The following is a 27,744-nucleotide window of genomic DNA, read 5'->3' on the forward strand; positions in this document are numbered from 1 at the left end:
AATAAATAATCTTCCTCAGAAAAGTCATTACACATACGCCTCTTTATTGAACATCATATGTCACGTCTTCACATAAAGGCAAGCTAGAATGTAATTTTTCTTATAACTGAATGGAGTTCATATGTATAAATTATTCTCAATTTTCATCGATAAAATTACTTTTATTAATCATTTAAGCCACAGAAAATTGTTATTTAAATACCCATTTTTTTGTATGCACGTATACTCACATAAATAATTCCAGGATACATTTAAATTTTCTTAAGGTTTAAAATTATACTATCTGACAATAAGGTTTTTGTACATCAAACTTATAGAAAATACTCTTCGCTTTGGTGATGATAAAATTAATTGAATTATTTTCTGTGCCACTATCGATAAAACAGAAACTCATTCATCAAAAAAATATTTTGTATTTCCCATATATCACTGGGCTTAAATGAACCCATGTTTTGCTTATTTCGTTAAAACCATATAATGAATGTTCTGGGGTCTCCAATTCCACTCTGCAGTAAAAAAAAAAGATCATTTCTTGATAAGTTTTACCGTGTATACTTGTGTAGCAGTGAGTTTCACGTCCTCTCTTGCAATTTTCCTATCCATCAGACCCAAGCAGATCTTTTTACTAGACATTTTCACCAAACACTCATCTTAAGCATTTATTTTCTATTCTTCTGATAAAACGAAAGTATCCATTTTCAATGTCAAAATTCTGTTGTATTTTTAATTTACTTCCGCTAAAACTCTCTCCATCTCAAGTCTTGCACTAAGATTAAAATTAGAAAGGTCATTAAAAACTCCTTTATAGAATATATTCACCTTTAATTGATGTTTTAACTAGGTATCCACTCCATTATATTCTACCGGTTCCTTCCATCTATTATTGGTATCTCCCCAGTTTACTTCAGAGTTTACCATCCAGAGAGGACAACTTTCCCCTTAAATATTTAGGACTCTAGTTGAACTTTATCTTCCATAAGTAATTAAATTTCTAATTTAAGTAGAACCCAAAGTTAATCCGCATTTAATTGACGAAAAATAAATCTAGCATGTTTTTATTTTGACAAAACAGGGGAGGAGTTAAGATACCCAAGACTTTTATAGATAATTTATAACTTTTGTTCGATGAAAGAGATTTATAATTTCTTCTAATATGGGCCTGACTAAATAAAATGTGTTAATTTCTCATTCTTTTACCGTGAAGATAAATTTTGGCTACTTTAAGTGCACTCAATTTTGAGGAAAAGAAAATAGCTTGATTTTGTCTTAACGGGTCACATATGTACACGTACTTTGTTCTTTTAATACCTTTGTTTCTTAATAGAATAGATAGTAAATACTCCAAAAATCAACTATAATAATAATTATTGATTTTTCGTTCATTTGAAGTTTATTAAGACGTATGTTTACACTTTTTTGTCTTTTCGAAGATAAGTTTGATAAGATAAACAATTGTTTCTAGAAGTTAGATGCTTCTCCCAAAAAATATTGACCATAAGATGGATTTTTGACAGTTCTATTATTACTGCTATGAGAAGTAGTACTATTCAGTCTAGATTTACTTGTCATAGCTCAAAAAATTAACAAATTTTTCAGAAAAATAATAACTATAATAGTCTCTGACTGATTTAATCATTAAATTACATAGTTTATATAATGTTTTTTCTAAGAAAAAAAAAAATTCTTTTGATGAAAACATGTGTAGAGATCAAAGAATAGTAGGATGCAAAAAAAAAAAAAAAATTCTTGATGAAATGTTGAGATATACACGTACACACAAAGTATGAAAAATATGTACAAATATAATATATTTTTAATAACTTGTAACAAAAATAAATCAAATTAAAATACGTCAAATTATTTATATTTTATCAACAAACAAAAATCTTTTAAATCCAAAATAATACAAAGATAAAATAATTTTTCTTCATCATTATTTGCTATGATCTAATTGAATGCGTGGGTCTTGTTCCTGCTTTTCAGACTCTGTGAGGTTGTGTAGCTTAGATTGTTCTGATATCATATGATTCTTTCGCCACTTTATTCTTCGATTCTGAAACCATACTTTGACCTATTCAAAGAAAAATGACTTATTTATTTTTGGAACTTTGTAGAGGTTGCTAACGAATCATATGAGATGAAATGTAATTATTAGTTACGTGAAAATTGCTTAAAACCCCAGCGAATGTATATTAAAAAAACAAAAAAGATTTTTGATTAACATGCAACTGATATTAACAAGGTTCTTATTAATTCAGTTATATCACAAGTCTCGCTCTATGAAATTACCATCGCTAGTTAAAGAGTATTATACATCGCCTCCAGCTGACAAATAAAAGTGAAAAAATACTGATCACATTGACAGGATAACAGCAACTTACACTTCTCTAGTATCTAGTTATAAGTTATTATTTTGTAGTACATTCAAAAAATAGGATCAAACTTCAGTTATTTGGAAATCCATATGAATAAAGCCAAATTTGTGTTTCTGTCTTTCTGTTTATATGTATCGTTTTGTCAGTCTTGATTTAGGCCCGAGGACCGTGGTACAGTCTAGTCCCATCCTGTTGGCCATTAAAGAATGCAAAATCCATCCCTCGTGACGTAAATGAGGGTCTTTTTCCTCTTTTGAATTATTCAGTTATTTAATAAAATAAATTATATAACTAATTAACAATATAATATTGTATTATTGTGAAAAATATAACATTTTTTGCAAGATATGTGCAATAATCTTAATATATGTTTCATATATCTTATTTGCCTTAATAAACCATCGATATTTGTATGAAAAATTCCAAGGACCGACAGATAAGGACTGGTGCCAAAGATAGACGGTTTTAAGGACATTTCCCAAGGATCGTTGGTCTTAAGGATCGTTCGCAAGGACTGACGGTCCTAAGGGTCGATAAAAACGGTCCAAAAGACAGGACTGGACAGAATAAATAAGACCTAACCATTTCTTATTTTGAACAACTAGCGAATGTTGCTTATCCTTAGGGTGTCATATTAAAAAATAAAATAAAATGGGGGTACATATATTAAGGGCTGTAAATCATAAGCATTTGTTTGCGTGCGATCTTTTTTGTCATTGGCAACCTGAATAATTAATAATAAATAAAAGTAGGATATTTGTTTGTAAATTACATTTTTATGCAAGTTGCATTTGTATTAATATGTGGTAAAGGATAAAATTTGTTTATTGCATAATATCTTATTTAATTACAGCATTATTTATTTTAATTACAAACAATTTAATTGATGCTATAATTATATTTTGATTTATAAAAATAACTCCTCTATTATAGATGTATGATGAATACAAGTGTAGGCCTTAGACTATTAAAAAATAGTACAATTGTTTTATTATTATTCTCTATTTCCTCTTGTAGGTGGTAAAATATGGGTAATTAATTAGAGTAGAAAAGTTATGAAATGAAAGTTGTGATTGAATTAAAACAATCCTGAAATGAGTGTCTGAATGAACGAATAATATATATTTTTTTTTTTTTGGTCAATCTAATTATTTGTATTTATCAGTTTCATAATTTTTAAATAAATTTATTTTAATTCCTGAAAATATTCATTATACGATTTGAATAAATTCAATTCCCTATTTCATTTAACTAGTATTCCACTAATAGAAAAAAAGAAAAAAAACTGCCTGTTTTTGGTCTAAAAAAAAGAGTACATTTTTCCTGTATACGGTGGAGTATTTAAAATCCAGAAAATTTAATAATAATATAAATAATCAAATTTATATCCCAAAATTAACTCGGTAAATCACAAATCTTTTGCTTTGCATGACGGGGTTCATAGAAAAGTAGGCTTCAAAACATAAAACTCTTAAAAATGTTAGTATTTCGTGAATAAATCCGGTTCCAATGTCCTGATTTGGACAAACCACACCGCATTAAAGTTTCGAATCTGTTAAATTAAATATCAATGGAGTTATTTGCGTCCTTGAGCCATCACCCGACACAAAGGCACACAATAATGCCCACATGGTGCTTGTATTCGGAGGATATCTCAAGGGTTTTGTAGTTTTTCTTATACAGTTTTGTTAGCTAAATTTGCTGAGTATATTTTTTATAAACGCTTAGGATTGCAAAAATTTGAGGTATAAACTTTTTCCCGATTTAAAATTTCCATTCTGAAAAATATTTATTGTACTATTGAATGCACCACAGAATGTTAATCAAGTAGTCAAGTCAAAAGTTACATCCTGTAAGGAACAATCAATTATTGGAATATTCTTATAATAAGTGCTCTAAATTTTTTTAAGAAAAATTTCAAATATCAAATATTTTGGAAAAAAATTTCAAATATTAAATATTTTGGAAAAAATGTCAAAAATCTATAGCTATTCTTAAAAAGTTGAAAAGCTTCAATTTTTTGGAAAAAAAAAAATAGAAAAATTCATTGCTGTTCACAAAAATTAATTTTTTTGGAAAAAAAAATTCAAAAGTTATCTTTCAAAAATAAAATTCTTTGAAAAAAAGTTTCAAATATTAAATTTTGAGTTAAATATTTCTTAAATCTATAACTATTTACAAAAAATTCCTTTTTTTTTTGGGGGATGGAGGGGTGCTACAGCTCTATATAAGTTTCAACTGCTACACAACATATTCTGAAAATTTCGCAACTTGCATAAAATTGAAATTTTGTAGTAATCATCTCAGTACATTGTTTTGCTCAACAGAATATTGTAGTAAGTGTCACTTATGAAAATTCACCATTGAATCTATGCAGGGCTTAATGTTTCTTAACGTATATTGTTTTGTGTAAGATAATATTAGTATTAATTTTGGGATGGATATTTCCGTGTTAGTTAATCATTGGATTTGTTCATATGCAACTTACTATCTCCATTACTTATTTTTAGAAATTTTCAAAAAAGGCAAAAAAAATTTTTTTATAAGAACTTGAGGTTAGTGGATAATCTTTCAAAAATATTAATATATTTGCCCCCGAAAATAGCTAAATATAAAATAAAATAACATTGATACCTGAGAGTGTAAATTTTTAGTACTGCCATCCGTGCACCTAGCTATTTCTCTTTACCATAATGGAATTTGACAATCTGAATACTTAGATAATAAAATATATAAAAGTATTATTAAAATTTTGTTGTTAGTTTAATGTCTTTTTTTGTCATTGAATCATGTGTTTTATCTATACTTTATGTCCAAAGGTTTAGGCCTACAAGGCAGGATAGAAGACATATTTAGATACCTTAAAAAATGATTTTCGAGCTTCTCACAAAAGCATGAGGGTTATGAGAAAAAATGCAAAACAAATCAAAATTCAAAAAAGTATATTTTTTGAATGGGTATAATCCAAAGTTAATAGAAATACAAGGTTAGACCATCATGTGATCGGGCTTGCTAGAATTTTCAATCTGATGTGTTCTACCGACTGCTGGGTAATGGATGCGAACTTGCTGTTCAGTGGTGTCGCTAGCCCCTTAGCCAATAATTTTTTTAGTCATAAATATGTATATAAATTAAATATATTTATACCAGTAATTAGTAGGGGGTGCCCGCGTTGCATAACTAAATTGGTGGGAATAGAAACACAGAATGAAGGTAGAAGAAAAGAGAGAGGGGGATCTAAAAAGAAACAGTGGGAGAAGAGAGGAGTAGAGCCACAGAGAGAGAAGCAAAAATAGATAGAATGAAAGAATAGAAAAGGGGTTCTATTTTGGTCAAAAACAGTCTCTTAATGACGACGTAGACACAAAAAATATCATAAAAACATGCTTGATTATTTTATATGTATACTTGCTAAATTTCAGACTGATCTGTTCGATCATCATCAAAAGAAGACTTATAAACATATAAAGGGTTTTTCATTAACAGTGCTCATATTTTGTTTTAAACAAAACGAAAACGGCTTGAGATATCGACAATTTCTTTATATGCTGTTAAAATACACTCAAGTTAATTTATGAATGAAATTCGATGTTGCTTGAATGACCACCACGTGAACGTTTTACAAAGCCCAATCGTTGAACCCAATTTTGGACTACTTTTCTGCATAAATTGACTGAAACTGAAGCAATTTCGCGTTGAATATTTGTTCTGAGCTCTTCTAACGTCGACAGATTATTGGAGTAGACCAGGGCTTTCACGTGACCCCAAAGAAAATAGTCTACAGGCGTTAAATCGCACGAGCGAGGCGGCCAATTGACTCTTTCATTTCTGGAGATAAGACGCTCACCAAACTTACTCTTCAATAAATCGATTGTAATTGCTGTGAGTGAAGTGGTCTTGTTGAAACCACGTATCGTCCAAGTCCATATCTTCCAATTCAAGCCAAAAAAAATCGGTTATCATGGGACTGAAACGATTTCCATTCGCAGTAACGTGGCGATTGTCATCGTAGACGAAAAAGTACGCCCCAATGACACCACCATCATACAATCCACACCAAAAAGTAATTTTTAGGGGATGTAATGGCGCCTCATGAATCACGTGTGGAGTTTTTCCGGCCCAATAGCGCATATTTTGCTTGTTAACAAAGCCATTGAGCCAAAAATGTGCCTCATCGCTGAAGATGATTTTACGTTGAAAATCAGGATCATTTTCGAATTTTCTTTCAGCCCATTTTACGAATTCCCGACGTTTGAAGTGGTCAAGCGGCTTCAGTTCTTATGTCAACTTGATCTTATATGGGTGTAGGCCAAGATCTTTTCGCAAAATTCGCCACAACGATGTCACAGAGATGCCCAATGATTGAGAACGGCGCTAAAGAGGTGAATTTGGGTCATCTTGAATTGATGCGCTTGCGTTATCAATATATTTTACACTTCGTGCATTTCTTTGTCTCACTGGCACAGGAACATTATGTAGCGTGTCTGTGGACTCAATTTTTTTTTCGCCAAACGTTGAATTGTTGATTTTGCAGGTCGATTACGTTGACCATAAATTGGCGTTAACGCTCTTAAAGTTTGGATCAAAGACTCAGCACTTTTGTAATAAATTTTAATAATTTGCAAGCGTTGCTCGAATGTATACTGCTCCATGATGAAACTACAATTATTTCTGAGCACAGCTGTTAAAGAAACAATAACAAATACAACGTCGTTTTCGAAACCTATCAACGTAAAATGTGAATGTCCCTATTGAAAAACTCTTTATAAGATTATGTAACATTTCTACTGATTTTTTGGGGTATCCCACCAATTGAATAAAACTAGTAAAGCCATTGCGGCTGCCATTGATTGAAAATCTAGAGTAATTTGCTGTAAGTCACCTGTTCAACTCATCCTTCGCCTTTTTAGGTAAGCAAACTCCCTCATACTCATTCTCTACCTCAATATTTTTTTAAATGCACCTATCTTATACTACAAACACGCAATGGAAATACTTTCACTAATGTAATTGCTTCAATTAATCAATATTGGGATTCAACAGTGATGTAAACAGACATTATAATCAATCAAAAACAAAGCCCATTTTAAAAGTAAATATCGCATTGAACAATTTACCTCGTAAACACAAAATTACACATTGTATTTTGTTCTAAGCAGTCCATTTTCTCCTCTCACTTCATATGTCATGGCTATTTTATCATTTATACTTTTTGATAAATAAAGGAAGTAATAAGTTTATGCTTCGTTGCCAGAAGGACAGGAATAAAAATTCTTGTTGATCCCTCTTCGCATATATATATTGGCCATTTTATTATTTGTATATATAAATTTTGGCTATCATATAGAAACAGATATATTTAGTAGGATGATGCAGTTCCCCTAAATTAGAAATCCTTGTAAGAATCAGTGGAACCTAATTTTGGTGCTGAAACTAGGTAAGTATAACAAAAATACAAAGTTTGAGCAAATTTGGTTAACGTTTACCTCTAGAACAATTGCAGTTTCTTAACACGTATGAAGCAAAACTTTTTTTTGCTATTTTAAAAACATGTTTTAATATAAAATATTTGTATGAACAAAAAAGATTATAAGGTTTATAAGTTTTCTGTGACTCTAATTTCCTTGATTGTAGAGAACAATAAGTGATCGTGCCTAGACTGTGTATTAAATATAACAGGCATTATTAAACTTCAGTACAGAAAATAAAAAAAAACCTTGTCTCCTTTTTTTCTTGTTAATTATTATTTTAATATAATATAAATTTAAATTTAGAATCAAAACATTGTATTTATAATCTAACTAGAAAAATAGCCACATTTAGAGTGTTGCATCAGAACTGTAATAACGTCAGTTGAACACATATACAGAACCAGCTATTAGTACATGCATCAAATTTTACTATTAGTGCGCAAGTATTCATTTTTTTTTTTCAAGTTGTTATTACTGATTGACAAATTTGATTTAACAGGGAACGCTTTGTTCATTAGTTGCATAGGTCAATATAAATAACCTGAAGCCATACCGTTTCTATGTTGATCCCAGCTCCTCAAGTACTGACGAGGAATGGACGTATCGGAAAAAATATTTGAAAGCTTTTTAAAGCGTATATGGGATAAAGATATAGACGGAAAAATAAAACTTGAAGTCCTGAATAATTATATACATAACTTATAATGTACTTTCGTATATATCAGAAAGAGCAACAAATGAAGAAGCTATTGCAACATCATTATCAATTTACGTAAAGAAGGAGAATAAGAAATTTTTTGCAAGGCACTTATTAGCCATACGAAGACAAAAACTGGGTAAACAGCTAGATAATTTTCTACAAGCCCTCAAACTTCTATGCAAAGATTGCAAATTCAAATCTGTAAGTGCTGAAGAAGCAAAAAATTATTACATAAGAGACGCCTTCATAAATGGACTTTGTTCTTCACACATAAGACAAAGGATTTTGGAAAATGAAACACTTAGCTTGCAAAAGCATACTAGCAAGCTAGGACTTTAGAAGCGGCAGAAAGTCATGCTCTTTCATATTCTCAAACACCCATTTCTTCATTGACCAATGCTGTTAACAGGGATCCTGAAAAGAAAATTATTAAAGAAAACTCGGAGATTGAAGAAATAGATTAAACGGCTGCATCCACATCTCTGGAGAGTTGCTATTTCTGTGGGTACAGCTGACATTCTCGTGAAGAATGCCCAGCAAGAAATGCAGTATGCAAAAACTTTAATAAAAGAGGCCATTATTCAAAGGCTTGCAAGTTGTCAAAAAAAAGAAAGAAAAAAAAAAAGAAGCTCTTCACGTTACATCTACAATTACAAGCGTTACATATTTCCGTTCCGTTATTTTCCTCTTCTTCCTCTGGGAAAGGAAGTCTAAAAAAGGCAATTCTATCAGTGAGATTGAATGGAAAGGTGGTCAATAAACTAGTTGACAGGGAAAATACTGAGAGCTTCATCTCATTAGAACTTACTTGGAGATATAATTGGAGAATAATTCCTTCTAAGTTGAAAGTATCAATGGCATCTTCTTCTTCCCAAACTGTCGTTGTTGGAGTTTGTGAATTGTCAATGGTTGTCGAGGAACAACATTATGATATAGTTGAATTCTTGGTATTACCAAAAACTCTAGTGTGAAAGTATTCTCGGACATAACATACTCCGAGAGCATTCTAAAATTGAAATCCCATTCGGAGGGCCCAGAAAATTGTTACAGATATGCTATCTTTCAACTATGAAAGTCCCGTTTCCAACAATCTTCGGAAACTTAACTCCTGATTGTCGACTGAAAACTATCAAATCACGGCGATTCTCAGAACCTAATCAAAAATTTTAGACTCAGAAATTGAAAGAATGTTAAAGGAAGGAATTATCGAAGAAAGTCAATCCCCATGGAGGGCTCATGGCCTTGTTACTACAAACGATCGTAAAAAAGAAGAATTGTGATAGATGATTCACGAACTATAAATAAATATACTTTATTAGATGCATATCCGCTCCCACGGATTGATGACCTGTTAAATAAGATTGCCAGACATTCGGTGTTCAGCACAATTGACTTGAAAATCACCTATCATCAGATAGTCATTAAAAAAAGAGAAAATATTTAGAGTTTTTGAAGCTTGCAGGAAACTGTATCAATTCACAAAAAATCCTTTTGGCGTTACCAATGGAGTGTCTGGTTTCCAAAGGGTTATAGACTATATAATTTCTAATGAAAAATTGGAATACACGTATGTATACATAGATGATATTACAGCATGTGAAAATTTTGAAAAAGAATATGAAAATAACTTAATCAAATTTAAAGAAGCCGTTAAAAAGTATGGTCTGATAATTAATGAAGAAAAAAGTAAATATAATCTATGGAAAATAACTCTGCCGGGATGTTTAATAGAAAATCAGTTTATTCATCCGAATTCCGATAAAATACGTCCGTTATTGAGTATTCCTGTCCCAGAAAATAATTTCTACATTAAGACAAGTACTAGAAATGCTTGCCCACTATTCCAAATGGGTAAAAAATTTATCTGTAAAGGTAAGACCACGTACAAATATTAATCTTTTTCCGATGGGAAAAGAAGCTATATAGCATTTAATACAATATAAAAGAAAGTGCAAATTCAATTCTTGCGGCAGTGGACCCAGAAAAGTGTATGACAATCGAGACTGATGCTTCAGAATTCGCAATCGAAGCAGCTCTAAATAAAAAACCTGTAGCCTTTTATTCACGAACTTTAAATAAAAGGGAAATTAGACATTCACCTATAGAAAAAGAAGCATATTCCAACGTAGATGCTATTCGTAAGTGGCGACATTTTCTCATACGAAAACACTTTATGGTAATGACTGATCATGAAGCCGTCTCTTTTATGTTCAAAGCTAACGATGAAGTACACTACAGCAGACTAATTTTCCCAAATTCGTGCTTCAACTCAAACAATTGATGACCTCAAAATCTTACATGAAAGTCTAGCTCATCCTGGAATCAGTACAATAGAATTAGCTCACTTTCTCCAGTCTAAGAATCTACCCTATTCCCTAGAAGAAATAAGAGGAGGAGTCAATAGGTGTAAAGTATGTCTAGAACTTAAACCAATCTTTTATTATGGTCATAGTTCGACATTAGTCAAAGCAAATCAACTTATGGAGTGGATTGAAATCGATTTTATGGGTCCTTAGCTTTTTCTAGATCTTCAAGCAGATACATTTTGACAATCATAGATGAATATTCACGCTTCCCATTTGCTTTTCTATGTCAAGACATGACCTCATCCACAGTAATTAATTGTCTTGCCGAATTATGTTCGTCGTTTCGAATGCCGTCCTACATTCATAGTGACCAAGGAGCATCATTCATGCCTAAGAAGTTATAACAATTTTTACTCGAAAAAGGAATCGCAATGAGTTGAACAACTGCTTATCATCCTCAAGGAAACAAACAAGTTGAAAGATACAATAGAATAATTTGGAAAAGTGTTTCCCTTATGTTAAAGACGATATAATTAAGTCCAAATTGTTGGGATTAGGTATGACAAGATGATCTTCATTCAATACGTTCTTTATTAAAACCTAATATCAATTCTACACCACATGAAATAATGTTTGTTTTCTTATCAAAGGCGATTGGCAAAAGGCTCAACAATTCTGTCGTGGTTACTGAATCCTGGGAAAGTGTATATGAAGAGACATGGGCGACAAAGCAAGTACGAACCTTCGGTTGACGTTTTTGATCTCATCTCAACAAACCCAGACTATGCTGTTGTACGTCTTCCTCAAGCTGATACAAAAACTGTCTCTTTATAAGATTTAGCCCTGTAGGAGCAAAGCGTTATAGATCTTTCTTATGGTACTGCAGAAAAACGAGATGAAAGAATTAATGAAATACAGACGGAAGATATCGTCGGATCTCAGGAAGGAAATAAAAAAAATAAAGGAACAAACCTTTAGTATGGAATCTGAGTCAACGTATACACAAGTGTTGCGAAGATCTAAAAGAGATCGAAGATTTCCAGATTATTTAAGATATTAGGAGGGGGTGAATCTGATTATATTTGAATTGTTGTGTTTGTTATTTATAATATACATATATAAAGTTACCTAGATAAAAAAAGAGTAGTAAATAAGAGGGTCCATGTGCTGGATATGAAATAAAGGTTGTACATAATTATGTTAGTTTGTAGTTATTATTATTAAATCATTATAGATTATAAATATAGTTGAATAAAGCCTAAATTCGGTTACAAGAATAATTATGTAATTCATAGTCTAAGAATACTTAAGAAATAAACAGCTGTTGCTATGATTGACTTATTTGGCTAACTACCAGATGATTACGGGCCTTTTTTTTTGTATCTTTTCAGAGGAAATATTGTGTGATAAAATAAAAGAAACAACGTGCAGATCCAAACGTCTATGGCCAATCATTTGTAGCAGGATGTGGTCAAGTACATTGGTACTTGTACTTGAGTGTCCTTAAGTCTTATAATTGGGTACTTATATTCAAATATTTATGAAACACAAGAACGCGGATACTTGGTTTAAAAAGTAGTACTTATGAAAACATGCTTAAATACTTCAATGTACTTTCTACTGGCCATTATGAAAATGAATTTATGTATTTTCTTTTAAAAATGAAACATATTTTCAATAATTCAAAATAGAGCATAGGCACATGAAATTACAATTTAGATGTCGTTCATTTTGAGGGCATCAACAACCCAGCTTTGTCACAATGAAAGCTCTTTTTTTGTTAATATTAAGGAAAATAGTGAACTATTGGATGTCAAAATGAGACCAAGAAATAAAAGGACTTAATCCTTACTGTCTATAAAAATTGTATCCCATTGTCTGTTTAAATGTACTAAAATAATACATGGGCTAAGAAGTTCCGGGCTTAACAATGAAAACCTGGGTTTTTTTTTTTTTCCGTTCTAAGATGGATTATTAAAATTATTAGTAATATTTTATTCGCTTTATAGAGTGGAGTCCCCATATCGCTTTTTGAGCCATTGATTAGTTTGATAGGTTCTTTTTTCCATCAAGAAGCAGTGTAAGATTAAACACGTAATTGTTTTTGATCAATTGTTTTGGAAATAACAAAAGCAGCGTCCCACTTGGCACAATAACTCGCAAACTTATTGATATTTTGCCAGTAAATTTTGAAAGCTGCCATTGGATGGCTGGTACTAACTGAAAAAAAAGAGTATTAAAAAAAACGCCATTTCTATAGGATGCCTGGGACTTTTTAGCCCATATGGAATATTCAGTACATATTACTTTGATTATATACAAATATCATTTGTCTGTCATTGTCATCAAATAGTATCCAATGCAAGTGTTAAGCTTTTTTATTCATTAAGGGATTTGATAGAGCTTTAACAGGATATATTGGAAATTTGGCGATTTTATCTAGTAAAAATATCAATATTGAGCTCCCAAGATGACGTCTCCTTCAATTATGATGTAATTTATGACATGAGTGAAAATTTTCTATAGGTATTTGAAGTTGTAAGTGATAAATGTTTATATTGGGAGTCTTTGACTCTGAATATATTATCTAGCTGCGTCGGTTAGAAAATCCAGAATTGCTACGGGGTTTTTGAAAGATCAAAAGTGACTTTAATCTGTCTATATAAAAGACGGAATTATCAGCTTAAAATGATTATACCTGTCCTCTCTATTTTGGACGATAAATTGTATTCCTTGCAAAGACTTCCTAAGCTCACTTACAGTCATTGACTTTCTATAAAAGTAGACCAACTCATGACACAAAACATAGTACGTTCACTTCTACTTATATGCAGATCAGGCCTATTGTAAACTACTTAAATACCTTCTAAAAATAAGCCTAATACTGCTATCTAAAAATTCAATGAAGTATTTGCATTAAACTTAAGTACAATTAAATATACTTGGCCCCATGTATGTCTTGTAGCTACTGAAATAAATCCAATTGTACGAGTCATGATCAAGTATGGGCAGAACTAAGGTTATAATTTGTTTGTTTGAGGGTTTACTAACAAAAACATAAGCCCCATTGGTTCAATGCACCTGTATATTCTTTTCAAACAGAACTCCATGACCTGGATTAGCCCTCTGCACTAATGGATGTACTAAACCCCTCTATTACAGTTTGTAGTTCGTATTTTGTACCAAAACGTGTTTCTGAAAGATATTTCATTGATCATCATCAATGCACTCTGAGCTGTCTCTGAACTTCTTGTAATGTTTGTAAATCCTGGATCGACTGAGATTTAATTCCCCATAAGCCTCCAATAGTTATTTATAGGGTTTAACCCCTGACGTGCCTGCCAAGGAATAAGATTTGAGTAGACTACGCTGATAAGACATTAACAGTCAAAAATATTGTTAGGAGTCTTCCTGATTCATCAACCTTGAGAGGTTGTTGCGCCTTTGTTATTGTTGATATCAAAAAACAACCAAAATAAAATTTAGCAGGTATTATTGGGAAAAAAAAATCTACAATTTTATAGACTTACTAAAAATAGACAAACAATTAAACTATGAACGTCGTCCTGCCTAAACTTAATCACCCCTCTTTCAGCAATTTAAATAAACATTTTCTTACAACGTTTCTTTATGAGGCCACTTAAAGTTGGATTTGCTGAAAATTCAATTCATTGAGTGTTATTAAAAATTCAAGAGCAATTTTCTCGTCTTTTATAAAATCTCCACTTACAAACTTTTGCTACTGACGACTCCATAAATTTTTTTTTTCAAAAAAGGCAAAGTTGAGTGTCTCTTTTAATGTTTTTCTCTTTTCAAAAATTGAAAAAAAATGTTATAAGCCTTTGACAAATTGCTATGACAATTTATTCATTTCAAGAGGATTATTATTTTATATATTTACGTATCTACATATATAATAGTTCTAATAGAAAATCAAATTTCTTTTTTTCTCTTGTCATAATACATCACCTGTACGTACACGCATCCCCCCGCTACACGCACATACCTCGCAGGAATTCATCGTAATTAAATTCTGTGATTGTATGATATGGTAATGCCTCTACGTATTATGTAGCTAGTAGATGGACCACCAATGGATTTTCTGATAGTCTCATTCTTTTGGAGGTGATTACAAAAAATACAATTTCATCAATTACGAAAAAAAAATTACAAAAAAAATAACAATTATGGAATTCATTTGCATTATCTAAATTGGATTTAATTCAAAAGAATTATTCTCTCGTGTGAGTAAACACACTGATATTAATCGTGATGTCTTGTCAAAGGATTATACTATAGGTTACATATATTTAATGTATTCGTACAGGTATGTATAAAAATATTAAATATGCATATTATGATTACTTGTGCTTCTGTGAGATTAAGGGATGCTGCAAGATAGAGTCTCTCAGGGCCAACGACATACTGCTGTTTTTGAAACTCTTGCTCCATGCGTTCTAATTGATCTGGTGTGAAGATTGTTCTTGCTCTCTTGTTCCTTAAACATTCTTTGGAGCTGGGACTCCCTTCTCCGTTGTTCTCATGCCCTAAAACTACTAAACATGAAGGACATTAATATTATTATGTATATAGAACTATATAAAAACGAAAATACTTGCACAAAACATTTTTCCCATTTAGATCACATAATCATATAGTATAATGTATTTTTTTCCTATCAAATTCTTTTGAAATTACTCAAATCTTATCATTGAAATTCAAGAACACTACTTTGTAGTTATCAACCTCTTACAATTTATTTATGTATATACGAATACATCATGTCCTTGGGCTAAAGGCAAATAATAAAACATTAAAGCATTTACAGGCTTCTTGGAATTTTTGGACATTCCATGATATAATAGATTGTTAGATTGGAAGAACGACTAAAGGGTATGTACACTTTGATTGAGGAGATAATTCTCATTTGACAGTCCCTTAAGTGCGTTATACATTTTCCGAGATGATAAAGGAGTATCAAATATATTAATACTCCGTTTAAAAGATTTAGAATCATTCCGGATTTTGCAATAGTAAAGTACTTCTTTTCCAAACTCTACCAATCACCTAAAAAAAGAATAAAATCTTAGTTCATGGTAGTCTTTCGTCTCGAGCTGTACAGATTCAAACCGTATTGTAGCTGGCCAGGATCTGATGGGTAGTATGGCGGTGTCATCTAGTTTTGTGTTCGTCCTTATTTATTTAGTCTAGTCCAGTCTCAAAACCGATCCTATAATTGCTTATGATCATCGGTCTTTTGGACTGTCATGATTAGAACTTATTTAAAAAAATAAGGAATAGACTTGAGTAACGTCATGAAGAACGAAATTTTATAAGTTTCTAGACAAATATTTAGAACTGAACTGGACCGGACAGAGATGGATGGGATTGTAGTCTTTGGTCTTAAAGAAGGAGAGACACAACACTACTGGTGTCAGCTTCAAAGAGGGTTTTACTATGAGTAAGGTTTGAAGCAAAGATAAAATGTAGAGACCTTTATGGTCCATGATAAGTATTTTTAGGAGAGGAGGAGTACCTCAGAGAGTTTTTTTTTATCGAAGTGACATTTTTTTTTATTTCCTTCTTTTCTATAAATATGAAATTTGATCCGTTTTGAAAAATTTAGTAGACTTTGACATTTCTATCAGACTGCTTCTAATTATTTTTTGAAGATGACAAATTAAATATTTCCATAAAAAACTGGACTAAATTAGTTTTAATATTCGAATGTTGACTTTTAACGCTATAAAAATATCTGCTCACCAAGGCCCTAATACAAACAATCTACAGGGCATCATTTTGACATTAGAGAACAAAAGTCAAGGAAGATAGCCGAAATGTAACTCTTTTTAAAACCGGTCTAGCGATAAAAAATGGTTGTACTTTGTTTAAAAATAGAAACCAAAAAATCAATAAGGACACCCAGACATTTTGAAGAACTTTTTGAAGGAGAGCAGTTTAGCTATCATGATGTTTCGTTAGATCAGCTACAATCAGCTGTGACGAGGGAGAATAAGGAAATAAACAAGATCAAGGACAGAATGACTTCGATATGGATCCTCAATTCTACGACGCTAAGTCCAACAAGGACTTACAAATAAACCTCCGCAACAAATCCTATAGAGTACTCACCGTCTTTTATGATCAAGCTTGGAATATGGAAAATAAATTTCACTACTCAGGATTTAATGTAACACTGATAAAAGCCGAGAAAATTTTTATTCTTCAGATTGCCAATTTAAAAAAAAACCCGGGCATGTTATAAAATACACAGGATTTTCATCACTAGATATAGTAATGTAAAATTGTATGTAGGTATTAAGGTGTTACCTCTTTAAAACAACAAATAAACATTGCCTTTTAAGGTCAGCTGTCGATGTTTCGGCTTCTTTTCCTTATCCGAGTTCTGAACGTTGATTGGTTGAATTATAAATAGCTCTTTTAAGCTGCTATGAACAATTATTGAATACTAATTGTAAAGTTGGCCAACTACCAACTTATTTTGGGCCTTTTCTCTGTTTCCTTTTGAAATAAGATCCGAAGAATTATAATTTTTATTCTTTCAAAGACTCTTTATTCTATTCCTCATTATTTTTCTCTTTGTCTGACTTAGGATAGACGACGTACACAAATACAAACATTTCAATTCCCTTTCACAGTGAAAGCAAGGAATTTAAGATTTGTCTTTTCATTTATTTTTATTATTATCCTTTTTTTGAAATATCGATCTAGATGGGTCATATTTATTTTTATTCGATGTCATTCTATATGTGTCTCGTCAACACAAATGCAGGCTAGAATGATTGTTCTCAAAATTGACTATGGACCTTCTGTTTGCACAATTTATTATCCACAGGTGAACAACCACCGTTTTTTTGTGATTGTAAAAGCTATTTAGACTGTTTAAGTACCTAATTAGTTAGGATGAAGTCAAATTACTTTTTTTTCTGAGCAATAAAAATCATGACTAATTTATCAAAGCAAGTAAATCGGGAAAACATAATTTACTCTGTTGATAAATTAGTCATGATTTTTATTGCTCAGAAAAAAAAGTAATTTGACTTAATCCTAACTAGTTAGCTACTTAAACAGTCTAAATAGCTTTTACAATCACAAAAAAGTGGAGTTTTATTATTTTGCCATACAAAATGGAATATGGTTATTATTTATTGCAGACAAAAATTATTAATGGGGAGATGAGGTGAGATGATTCATCTGCAAAGTTTTTTTTAAGCTCACAAGGCAAAAAGCTAAAAAACATGTGGATACTAGGTTTTACAAACAAGGGGTAGATCAAGGTTAATAGAACTATAAGATTATACCATAATGCGTGTACAACTGAAGTTTGACTTCCACCAAGCTTTTTAATATTGACGTCATAGTGTATGAGGGATCTTTGTCAAAATCGGTCTTTCTTGCCCAACAGTAGGTAAGATACATTAATTTGAAAATTATAGCAATAGTATTGTCTTACACTATGATTGGTTGGATGTTTTGTCAAAATCTGTTTGTCTTGCCCAGCAGTCGGTAGGATACATCAAATTGAAAATTCTAGGAAGCTCGACTACATGATGTTCTAAGCTTGTATTTCTCTATAACCTTGGGGCAGATTTATATTTCTTGATTTTTGTTCAAGATTATTTTTGTCTTGACACACTGCATATCTAATTAAATTGTAAAATTCACAACTATTATTCGACTCATATCCTTGATAACTCTTTACCATAAATATATAACATAAACAGCTGTGATATCTTTGATTACTGCTTAATGAGAGCACTGCTGAAATGGAGTGGATAATAAAATTAAAAAAAAAAAAATCGAATGAAGCAATCACTACGAGTGTAGTTTGAAAATTCTGTGCCTCGTAGTATGAGTGTTGGCTCTACTGGAGTGTATCGAGGTTATGTTTAATTATTAGTATCTCTTGGAAGAACACACACCAACTTTGAGCCAGACCACTCTTTTTCTTTCTCTTTGGCATTTGTTTCAATCGGGGAAGTGGAGTGATTTTCAAAAAGGGGACGAAAAAGAATTTCGTTTGTTGATTAAACATTACTTTATGAAAAGAAAAATGAGTTCGTTTTTTTTTTTTTTTCATCTTTTATAAAGTAATGTTTAATCAATACATTTTTCAAACGACCCTCGTAAATACTTTAACCCTAAATCTAAAATTTTTATTAAAAAAGTATTTGTATTCAACCTTTAGTGGTCTTACAAAGTACACTTAAAGTAGACAAAAATGATTATAACAATAAAAATTAAGAAACTGATATATTTTATATGAAAAAGTCATATCCGGGCTAAATTAAGTTTCTTCATTAAAAACTAAAGCTAATATTCTTAGGTATCTTCACTTATCCCAGAAATTTGAATGCTAAGTATTTAATGGACTCAAATATGTCTATGAAATTTTTGCTCCCTATATATATTTGAAATTTAAATAATTAATTGGGGGCTTCTCCTTTTTTTGATTTTTATTCTATGTTGTTTTTATGTTGAGGCACTGTATAGTGATATATAAAATCATTTCTTATCGCCTCATTAATAATGCATCTTTAAACATTGTAGATATTATATACCTTTGATAAAAAATAAACTCCTGATTGGAAAAAAAATTATACATTTTTCTTTGACAGAAAATTAATTAAAATATTTTCATTTTAATGTGTAAAATATCCTTAATGATTTTTCATATGTATTATGAATGATTTTTTTTTCTTCGTTTTTTTTTTTGCTGTCAAAAGCATCATTTATAATTTCAATCACATCTCTATGTTTGTAAATACAAAATATGTTTGTACATATATTAAAAATACTTGCTCTGATTCATAGATACACAATTTCAAGTATGTAGATTCCTCATGAAAGTGTATGTACATTAGTTTGTCCCGATTTAGTGGTAATATTTTTTTTATCCTTAAACTACAATAAAAAAACAGACGTTAACAAATTTTATTTTGAAAAAAATTGGAATTTATAAGAGTTTTAAGATGTTTTGAATGATTTTCGTTTTCCCTACTTTATCAACAATAAGTTTATAAAGGTTTCCATTTTTCTATGTTATTTCAAGATGCTAAAATGCGCGCATTTCAAGCTTGTAAAACTATACAATTGTAAAATTTGCTGGTACAAGTTACAACTGTGTTATAATGACGTTACAAACTGTATAGTTGAATCTTTGCCCGGTTAAAATACACGTATTTTCACATATCTATTTTTAAATAAAAGAAAATGAGTGCATTGGCGATTAAATAATTAACTCCTCCTCTTAACCTATACAAGCTGTAAATTATATAAGGAAATTGAACAGTGCTAGAAGATTAGTTAATTTTTACACTCGGAATTGCTCATTTTCTCTCATTTCAGCATAACAAAGAAAAATTTAACGTTTGTTGAATTGTTAAGCAAAACGAATGAATATAATTTTTGTTAATGAAGTAGCAAATTATTTAGCTCTTTTCAGGCTCTTAATTTATTTAAAACAAGGTTTTTAACAGATAAATCACATACTAAATTCTGTTAAAAGTTTAACTTTTGACTTAAAGCTCGTATTAGGGACTGTAGAAGAGGTATGAAAAAGGCCAATTTCGACTAAAAAAAAGGCCTGAAAGGACTCAAACCTTGTCAAAGTGAATTTGTTTTTATTGTCACCGGCACAAATTACCATGATGACAAAAACTTCACAAAAGTTTGTTGATACAACAATGTTTCTGCCAAATAAAAAAACACAAAAAAAGCATGGAAGGGCCAATTTAATATTAACACCCGTATATGGGCTTTAAAGACAATTCCAAGGTTGAAATAGAGCCATTGTTAAACCATAATGTTTACTTATACTTAATCAGTGCAACTCCATCTGACCAGTTAAAGAAACATAAAAAAAAAAGACTAGGTGAAGAGGTACAAATATATCGGCCCGAAAACGGGGCGTTCTAATGTACATATATATATATATATATCTTTAAATATTACAACATAATTTGATGATTGCTACCGGGGGGTTCATTGAAATCTGAGCAATTACTAATTCAATTTAAATGAAGGTTAAGTGATTGAAATGAATTCATTTTTCGATATATTAAAGAATAAGCAATTAGTTAAAAAACTAAACAAAGCTAAGCTCTCTAGCTCATCTAGACATGTCGGGAAAATGACACTTGAATGTGATACACAAATTTTCATTTATGCACTCCCACCAGTTGGGTGTGGATGGAGACTTTTGACAACAGAAATGAAAGAAATCCTTCTCCTCCGTTGCAAGACTCTTTAGAATGAGTCATGTGAGTTCTTTTGAACTCTTTTTTTTTGACATTTTTGGCCCAATTACAGCCATGATACCAATCCCCTTGACTACACATTTTTGATGCATGTCTAGGAAAAAGCCTGCAGTGTCTGTTATCCAAACACCAAGGACCTCAAAGCCATTGTGCCCCATCACTGGGACACCATGACAGAGCACTATATCCGGATCAAGTGCTAGGCCTTCCGCCACCGCCTGGAAGCCATCATTACTGCGGAGACCGATTATATTAATGATTAATATATCTAAGACAAACATCTATTTATAGTATTAATTTTGTTGAAATTTTATTGTTAATTAAAAAAATATATCTGATTGAAGTATAACATTCAAAGTGTTTAGATTTTGATGGACCACTCGGTATGTACTCCACCTCAGCCCAAGTTTTCGCTCATTTGTTTTTGAGAGAGAAAGAGTATTTGTTAAATATGTTAGAGATCTTCAGATAGTATATGAATACATTTGTACATATTTCAAGCATGTAAATAGATTATGACAATTCCTTCGAAAATGTCTTACATTCAAGGTCAAATTAGTATTTCATTTTTTTTTTTCTTCAAACAACAGTTAAAGACTACACATTACAATCAGGGATGTTACTGGTGTTATGTCGTCGGTCTTTATTTAGTATCAACAACTGCAGTACAGTACAGTGCTACTTTTCGGTCCTTAAAGAAACTAAAATCTATCCGTCGTGACATCATTTAGTGTGTTGTATTTGGTAAATTGTATAAGCTTGTCTGCATGTCATATTTTCTTCAAATTGGAGACAAAAACAGCGAAAAGTTGAAATTCAATCATCGCAACCTTTTAATAATAAGTAGGGGGGGTCGGCAGGGGCTGTAGCTGTAATATTTGTTATCTATTTTTTTATTGATAGCTGTGGATTTTTGAATTTTATTTTTTTCCCACAAAATTTAATTTTCTGTAGATGGCCATGAATTTAGAACTTTTTCATGTTTTTAATGCAATTCCAAAAACCAAGGCCCCTCCAAACGAAATAACTTCACAAAGCGAATAATATATTAATGGAAGAAGAGGACAGGGATCTCGATTCAGCCGATCACAACTTCTCGATTAAGTTTCCACGATCACTTAAGTTTTTACAGCATATTTGTATTTATAGTTCATAGTAATTTTCTGAATCGTGAGTTAATGGATTTGATGACGTAGAAGTTCCTCTCACTGATATCTATGACGTTCATTACGTGGAATATTAATAATACATAGATGGTTCATGCTAGATAAAAGAAAAAGACGCAGTGCGTGACTTAATTGGAGTAATCTTCTCCGGCCTCATCCCTAAGTGCAGGGATTTACTTACAACTCCTCCTCAGAATCATACATTCCATCCTCCTAAAATGCCGCGAATTTCTCGAAAAAGTCAATACCCTGTCTGCCTAATTCAAAAATATATTATTTTCCTAATTATTAAATGGTTGCAATATCTGAATTTCAACTATTTGCTGTCGCTGTCCCTCATTTCGAGATAGAAAGAGCAAGCATGACGTGCAAGCAAACTTATACAGCGTACCCAATTTATTTTTCTTAATTATTCCGTTGTTTAGTAGAATAAATTATATATTTGAGAAAAATTATAATATGTTCGTATTATAATGAAAATATGAATAATTTTTGAAAGATATGTGTACTGCTCTGAACACATACCATTATATTTTATTTGGATGAATAGCCCATCGATATTTTTAGGAAAAAATCCAAGGACCGATTCATTGAAAGTCCTAATAACCGATAGGAATGGTCTTGATACTGCAGAGTACCGAATAAATAAGGACCAACACAACACTAGCCGTTTTGTTTGGGTAGGGGGTTCTTTTTTTTTTTTTAAAATGGGAGAATTTTTTTGAAAAATTGCTTAGTAAGGAAAAATAAAAAAATAATGAAACAATTTGAGAAATATTTTATTAAAAGTTTTGAGAGTTCACTTTTTTTTTAGATAAGAATAAATTTGGAAAACAATTTTTTGAAATAATTTAATTGTTTTTATGTAGCACCTTCCTCCTGTAGTAGCCACAGGCCTGAATACAAAAACTACGCTTCTTCATAACCAGAAACATCTTTTACATCTGTTCGTCTTGCGAAAAAACGGTAATTCATTTTACACCTTCTAGTCTATAGGTGCTTGAATTTTTACTACTATCATTATTAAAATATTTACTTTGCTAACGTCATTATTGCAACAATTGTTTGATTATAATTGAATATCTACATATGTACATTAGGGTGGCCCTTATTGTGTATTGGAAGATATATGTTTTTACTTTCATTTTCCACCCTTTAATTGGTTCTAATTGTGAAAAAATTGTAACATTTAAGCAACATTCAAAGGCTGACCTTGGCTCTTAAACTTTTCATTAACATTTTACCTTTCTCATCATTTGCTGACGTTTATATTTTTAAACGCAGAGGGAACGTAAAATAAATTATAGTTGTACCACTGGTTCTGACAAGGGAATAGTGCCCCAAACAACGGGTTCTTTTGTTTAAAAGGGTGATATAATTCAAAGTAAATCATTGATTTTTAAGGACCACCCTAATGCACACCTAAATTTGTCCTTTTATCTTTTGCGAAAAGGAGGTAGGTGATATTATCAATAAAAATATATATGTATTTGCATATATTGCAAAAGAAAAAAAAGAAGTATTTAAAATACATTGATATGCGGGTGTAATTAAATATGTATTGAGCCTGGAGTGGAATGTACAAAATATCGAGAGTTTAACAATTTTTTCCCAAATATCGATGTTATAAATAGTGGATATTTGTGTTGCTAATAACTTTGATAGACATTGACAATAATTAATCTGTAGAATTGTAGTCTCCACTCAATTTAGAGAAAAAATTATTTTAGCTTACTTGTGTGTTTTTTATTGATTCGATGAAACAAAAAAAAAAAAAAAAAATGACATATGTATGTATATTTTTATAGCATATCAAATTTGTACAAGGTTAACTTTTTTAATTCAGTAGACAAAATAAATTAATAATTACAAAAAAAAAAAAAATATTTAAAGTAAACCTCAAAATTTAAATCATTTTTTGTTCAAGAAAGTTAAAATGCATATTTTTCTATACAACTTAACTCATTGTATAAAAATGAGTATTTAACTTGATTTAATAAATTTATTAAAGAAACAAATTATATTTATTTGGCATCTAATTCGGTCAAAGTTGATGTCATTGTTATACGAACAAGTTATTTTTCATTTTGGAAAACTAACTTCTAATACAATATTTGTGAGATAGTGCTATACATTTTTGTAAAGTAGTTTTTTCAAAAGTTCTTAAAAACTGTTTTATTACAATATTTGTCAAATATGAAGAATTATAAGAGTACATTTTAAAAGCGCTCTTGACCGATTACGATTTGTAGATTTAAATACAAAATTAAGCGGACATTTTAAAGAATAAAATGATTGAAATCCAACAATCTTTTTTGAGAAATAATATTGTCAATGTCAATCAGTATAAGAATTTCTAAATTCTTCTTTCTTTTTCTTATTTTTATGTGTAAAAAACCCATACTCAAGACATTTTAAAATTATTCATAGTTATGTATTAAAAGTAGTGTTAGATTCAAGTAATTCTAGGAATATAAAAAAACTTAATTTTTCCATTTATATCAGCAAATTATAGAATATAAACCCTTAGGGTGCGCGGGAAATGACTCTTAAAGTAGCCAAAATTGATAGTCACAATAAAAGAATAATAAATTTACAGGTTATTTTTAAAATGGGTGATATTGGAGAATAGCGTAAGTCAATATCAAAATCAAATAAAGCTTTTAAACTACATAGCTAAAAGTCTTGGATATCAAAATGAATACCAAGCTAAAAATTGACTTAAATATGTCTATGAAGTATACGAGGTGTGTTCTTAAAGTAAGGTAACTTTTCATGTATTCCGGGCATTTTGGTGTACTCGATTTTCTTTTATGTTAGTAAACTCGCCACGAAAATATATGAACTCTTTCAGCTATACAATATCCTTATTTATTTATGAGAGGCATAACGGTTAGAAGTATTTAGCGTGTTCGGCGATTTTGAGCTATTTAAAACATGTTTCAAAGAATTTGCATCCATTTATTTATGTAAAAAATGAAATTAAGCGCTTCAAAACAATTCTAATGTTAGTAGTGGCATAATAAGTGGTAGAAACTATAACTATATGGCTAAGACGATATCAATGAAGAGCTTTACTCTAAACGCCCAAGGACGTCAATAACAGATGAAAACCGTCAAATCGCTATCAGAGAAGTTGCTGAAAATATTGACATATCGGTGGGCTCGAGTTATAAATTTTTTTCGAACGTTTTGGGCATGTGACGAGTGTCAGCAAATTTTGCCCCATGTGAATTTATTTAGTTCCCAAAACTGAAGAGAACTACGAAAGGACGGAGATTTGCAACGATTGAGAAGATAAAAGCTCAAGGCTATACCGAAAAGGGCTTATGAGAAGTGCTTCGAAGATTGGAAAAAGCGATGGCAGAAGTGCATATATTGTATCGGAGAAGGAATTAATTTAAAGGGGACGGTATAAGTACTAATTAATAAATTAATATGAATTAAAATTAATATTTTTTCCTACAAATACAAAATCCCTTTACTTTTTGAGCACCACATCTCGTATAGATATCAAATAAAGAAATGATTGGATATTTAACTTTTCTTGATTTTTTTTTTCAATATTGTTGACCCACTAAAAATTACGTATTATTGAGATAGTCAAACTGACATAACTATTGCACTTAGATTTGATCAATTCAAGTAAATACTTTTAGTCGAACTCGGCTCAATATTCAATTACTCGAACTAGATAGTTATAACTCGAATATACCACTACTGAGCTCATAGTATAATCAATATTTTCTTACTTTCTGAATGTAATTCTGTATTCACGGATGTGTTGTTGGTATCATTGAGAAGTGAATCGATGGAAAATTGTTCACCTTTGGACACTGATTCATTGTTATTATTATGGATATTACTATGATGATGAATATGGCTATGGTTATTTGGAGCGGTTGGAGAAGACTGGTAGATCCGTTTTCGCTTCTCTCTAAGAAAAATATCTCCATCCACTCCAAGACCCAAATATATGTCTCTATTATGATCCATAATACTACAGCACTATATCCCAGAGAGTGAATAATAAATGATCAACTGATAGAGAGAGAGAGAAAGAGAGAATAAACCATATTCAGGATGGTTGATGAGTAAAAACCATGCTGTGTTTTTTATTCGTCGACAAATAGCTGAGAATTCTCCGCCTTTTCTCTTTGGAGCAAATGAAAAATACTCTTTTGCGGGATCCTGACGGAAAAGGGAATTTTTAATATGTGTGTGTGCTACGACTTTCTTTTCTTCCCCCCTACTTGTGGTTGTAGGCATGTGATGTTAAATAAATACCCTCATTATTATTAGAGGACATATTGATTTTGATTATACTGTAAAATTGCACTATTTACAAAGTGTATTTACGATATAACAGCAACGCTAACCCGTGGGTACTAAATAAACAGTCGGCTTTTCTAGGGTGGCCTGTGTCTAGCCCATTTGGCTTAGTAACTCCATACCTTCAATACCGCATATACACTGGCAATTTTGGGTTCAAATCATAAATATTACCTTTCGACAACGTCTCAATCGTCGAAAATATATATGACAGGTGATTTGGAAGTAAAACATATCTTTATTGGACAAAGTTCACAATATTTGACTTCCTGTGTAGTTTTGTACCCTCAAAACATACCTAATTTTGAAACCAAAATACCTCTTTACTAGTTCTGTACTAGTCTAAAAATAATACGATATTTGTAGTATTCAGGGCTTACTCATTTTTCAAAGGTCTAGTAGAAAAAAATAACCAGCCCTGTTGGGTAGTGGCTAATTTTAACGACCGTAGATCCCTTCAATATATATTTTATCTTTTAAACATTAAATATAGCCAAGTTAATAGAGATATTTTTTAAAGCTACATCATTTATCTTGTAACACGGGTTGCTTGTCGTTAACAAATTAGTTATCTATTGATGAAATAAGGTCCACATAATTATATCTTGCCGGATTAAATATTTTGAATATTTTTTTTAAATTTTACCATTAGTGATAGATCCAAATAAGTCTCTTCTCACCCCTCTGGTTTTTTTTATCTATCTGATCTCCTTACCATTCAATATAGGTATTTAAGAAGTTGGGTGATATATTTACTCATTGAGTCATATGTAGAAACATGGGTGTCCGAATTATTTTTCGTATACAGCTATGTGTTTTTGATTCAATCATTAGTTACACAACTCATAATTCAACTTAAGCTTCATAATTCTGATCTCTTTTCATTTTTTTCAGCAGTTGAAGTGACTATCAAAGACCAATAAGGACCTGCCCTAGGAATTATAAATTTTAGTAGGTCTGATGGAGCATACTTTTTATTATGTTTATACCGATCCAACACTATTTACTATGCAAAAGTTGGCAAATGAATTTTGACACTTTGATCCTTAGATATAGCCTATTTAATATATTGCAGAGATAATAGAAGCGCGTAGACAAGGTTTTACCTACATAC

At 31.0% G+C, this 27,744-nt stretch overlaps 1 protein-coding gene across 2 annotated transcripts; it reads right to left on the minus strand.

Annotated features, from left to right (window-relative positions):
- Positions 1-1,848: 1,848 nt before the first annotated feature.
- Positions 1,849-26,332, minus strand: LOC121124628 (homeobox protein ceh-31). Of its 2 annotated transcripts, none has more exons than XM_040719801.2 (3): positions 26,051-26,332; positions 15,218-15,408; positions 1,849-2,071 (listed from the first exon to the last, which is right to left on the minus strand). In XM_040719801.2, the coding sequence occupies exons 1-3, from the start codon at positions 26,292-26,294 to the stop codon at positions 1,934-1,936; spliced, it is 573 nt and encodes a 190-aa protein (XP_040575735.1). In that variant the 5' UTR covers positions 26,295-26,332; the 3' UTR covers positions 1,849-1,933. The 2 variants fall into 2 exon arrangements, with proteins under 2 accessions (XP_040575735.1, XP_040575733.1); XM_040719799.2 differs by lacking the exon at positions 1,849-2,071 and adding an exon at positions 12,743-13,072.
- Between the last annotated feature and the right edge of the window lie 1,412 nt (positions 26,333-27,744).

Source organism: Lepeophtheirus salmonis, chromosome 9, assembly GCF_016086655.4.
Source record: "Lepeophtheirus salmonis chromosome 9, UVic_Lsal_1.4, whole genome shotgun sequence".
Classification (NCBI taxonomy): domain Eukaryota; kingdom Metazoa; phylum Arthropoda; class Copepoda; order Siphonostomatoida; family Caligidae; genus Lepeophtheirus; species Lepeophtheirus salmonis.

Coding starts and splice junctions, on each gene's coding strand:
- LOC121124628 (XM_040719799.2), bottom strand. CDS start 26,294: ATGGATCATAATAGAGACATATATTTGGGTCTTGGAGTGGATGGAGAT. Junction 15,409..26,050: donor TACAGAATTACATTCAGAAA/GTAAGAAAATAT, acceptor CTTCATGTTTAG/TAGTTTTAGGGCATGAGAAC. Junction 13,073..15,217: donor TTAATCTCACAGAAGCACAA/GTAATCATAATA, acceptor CTTTTTTTTCAG/TTAGTACCAGCCATCCAATG.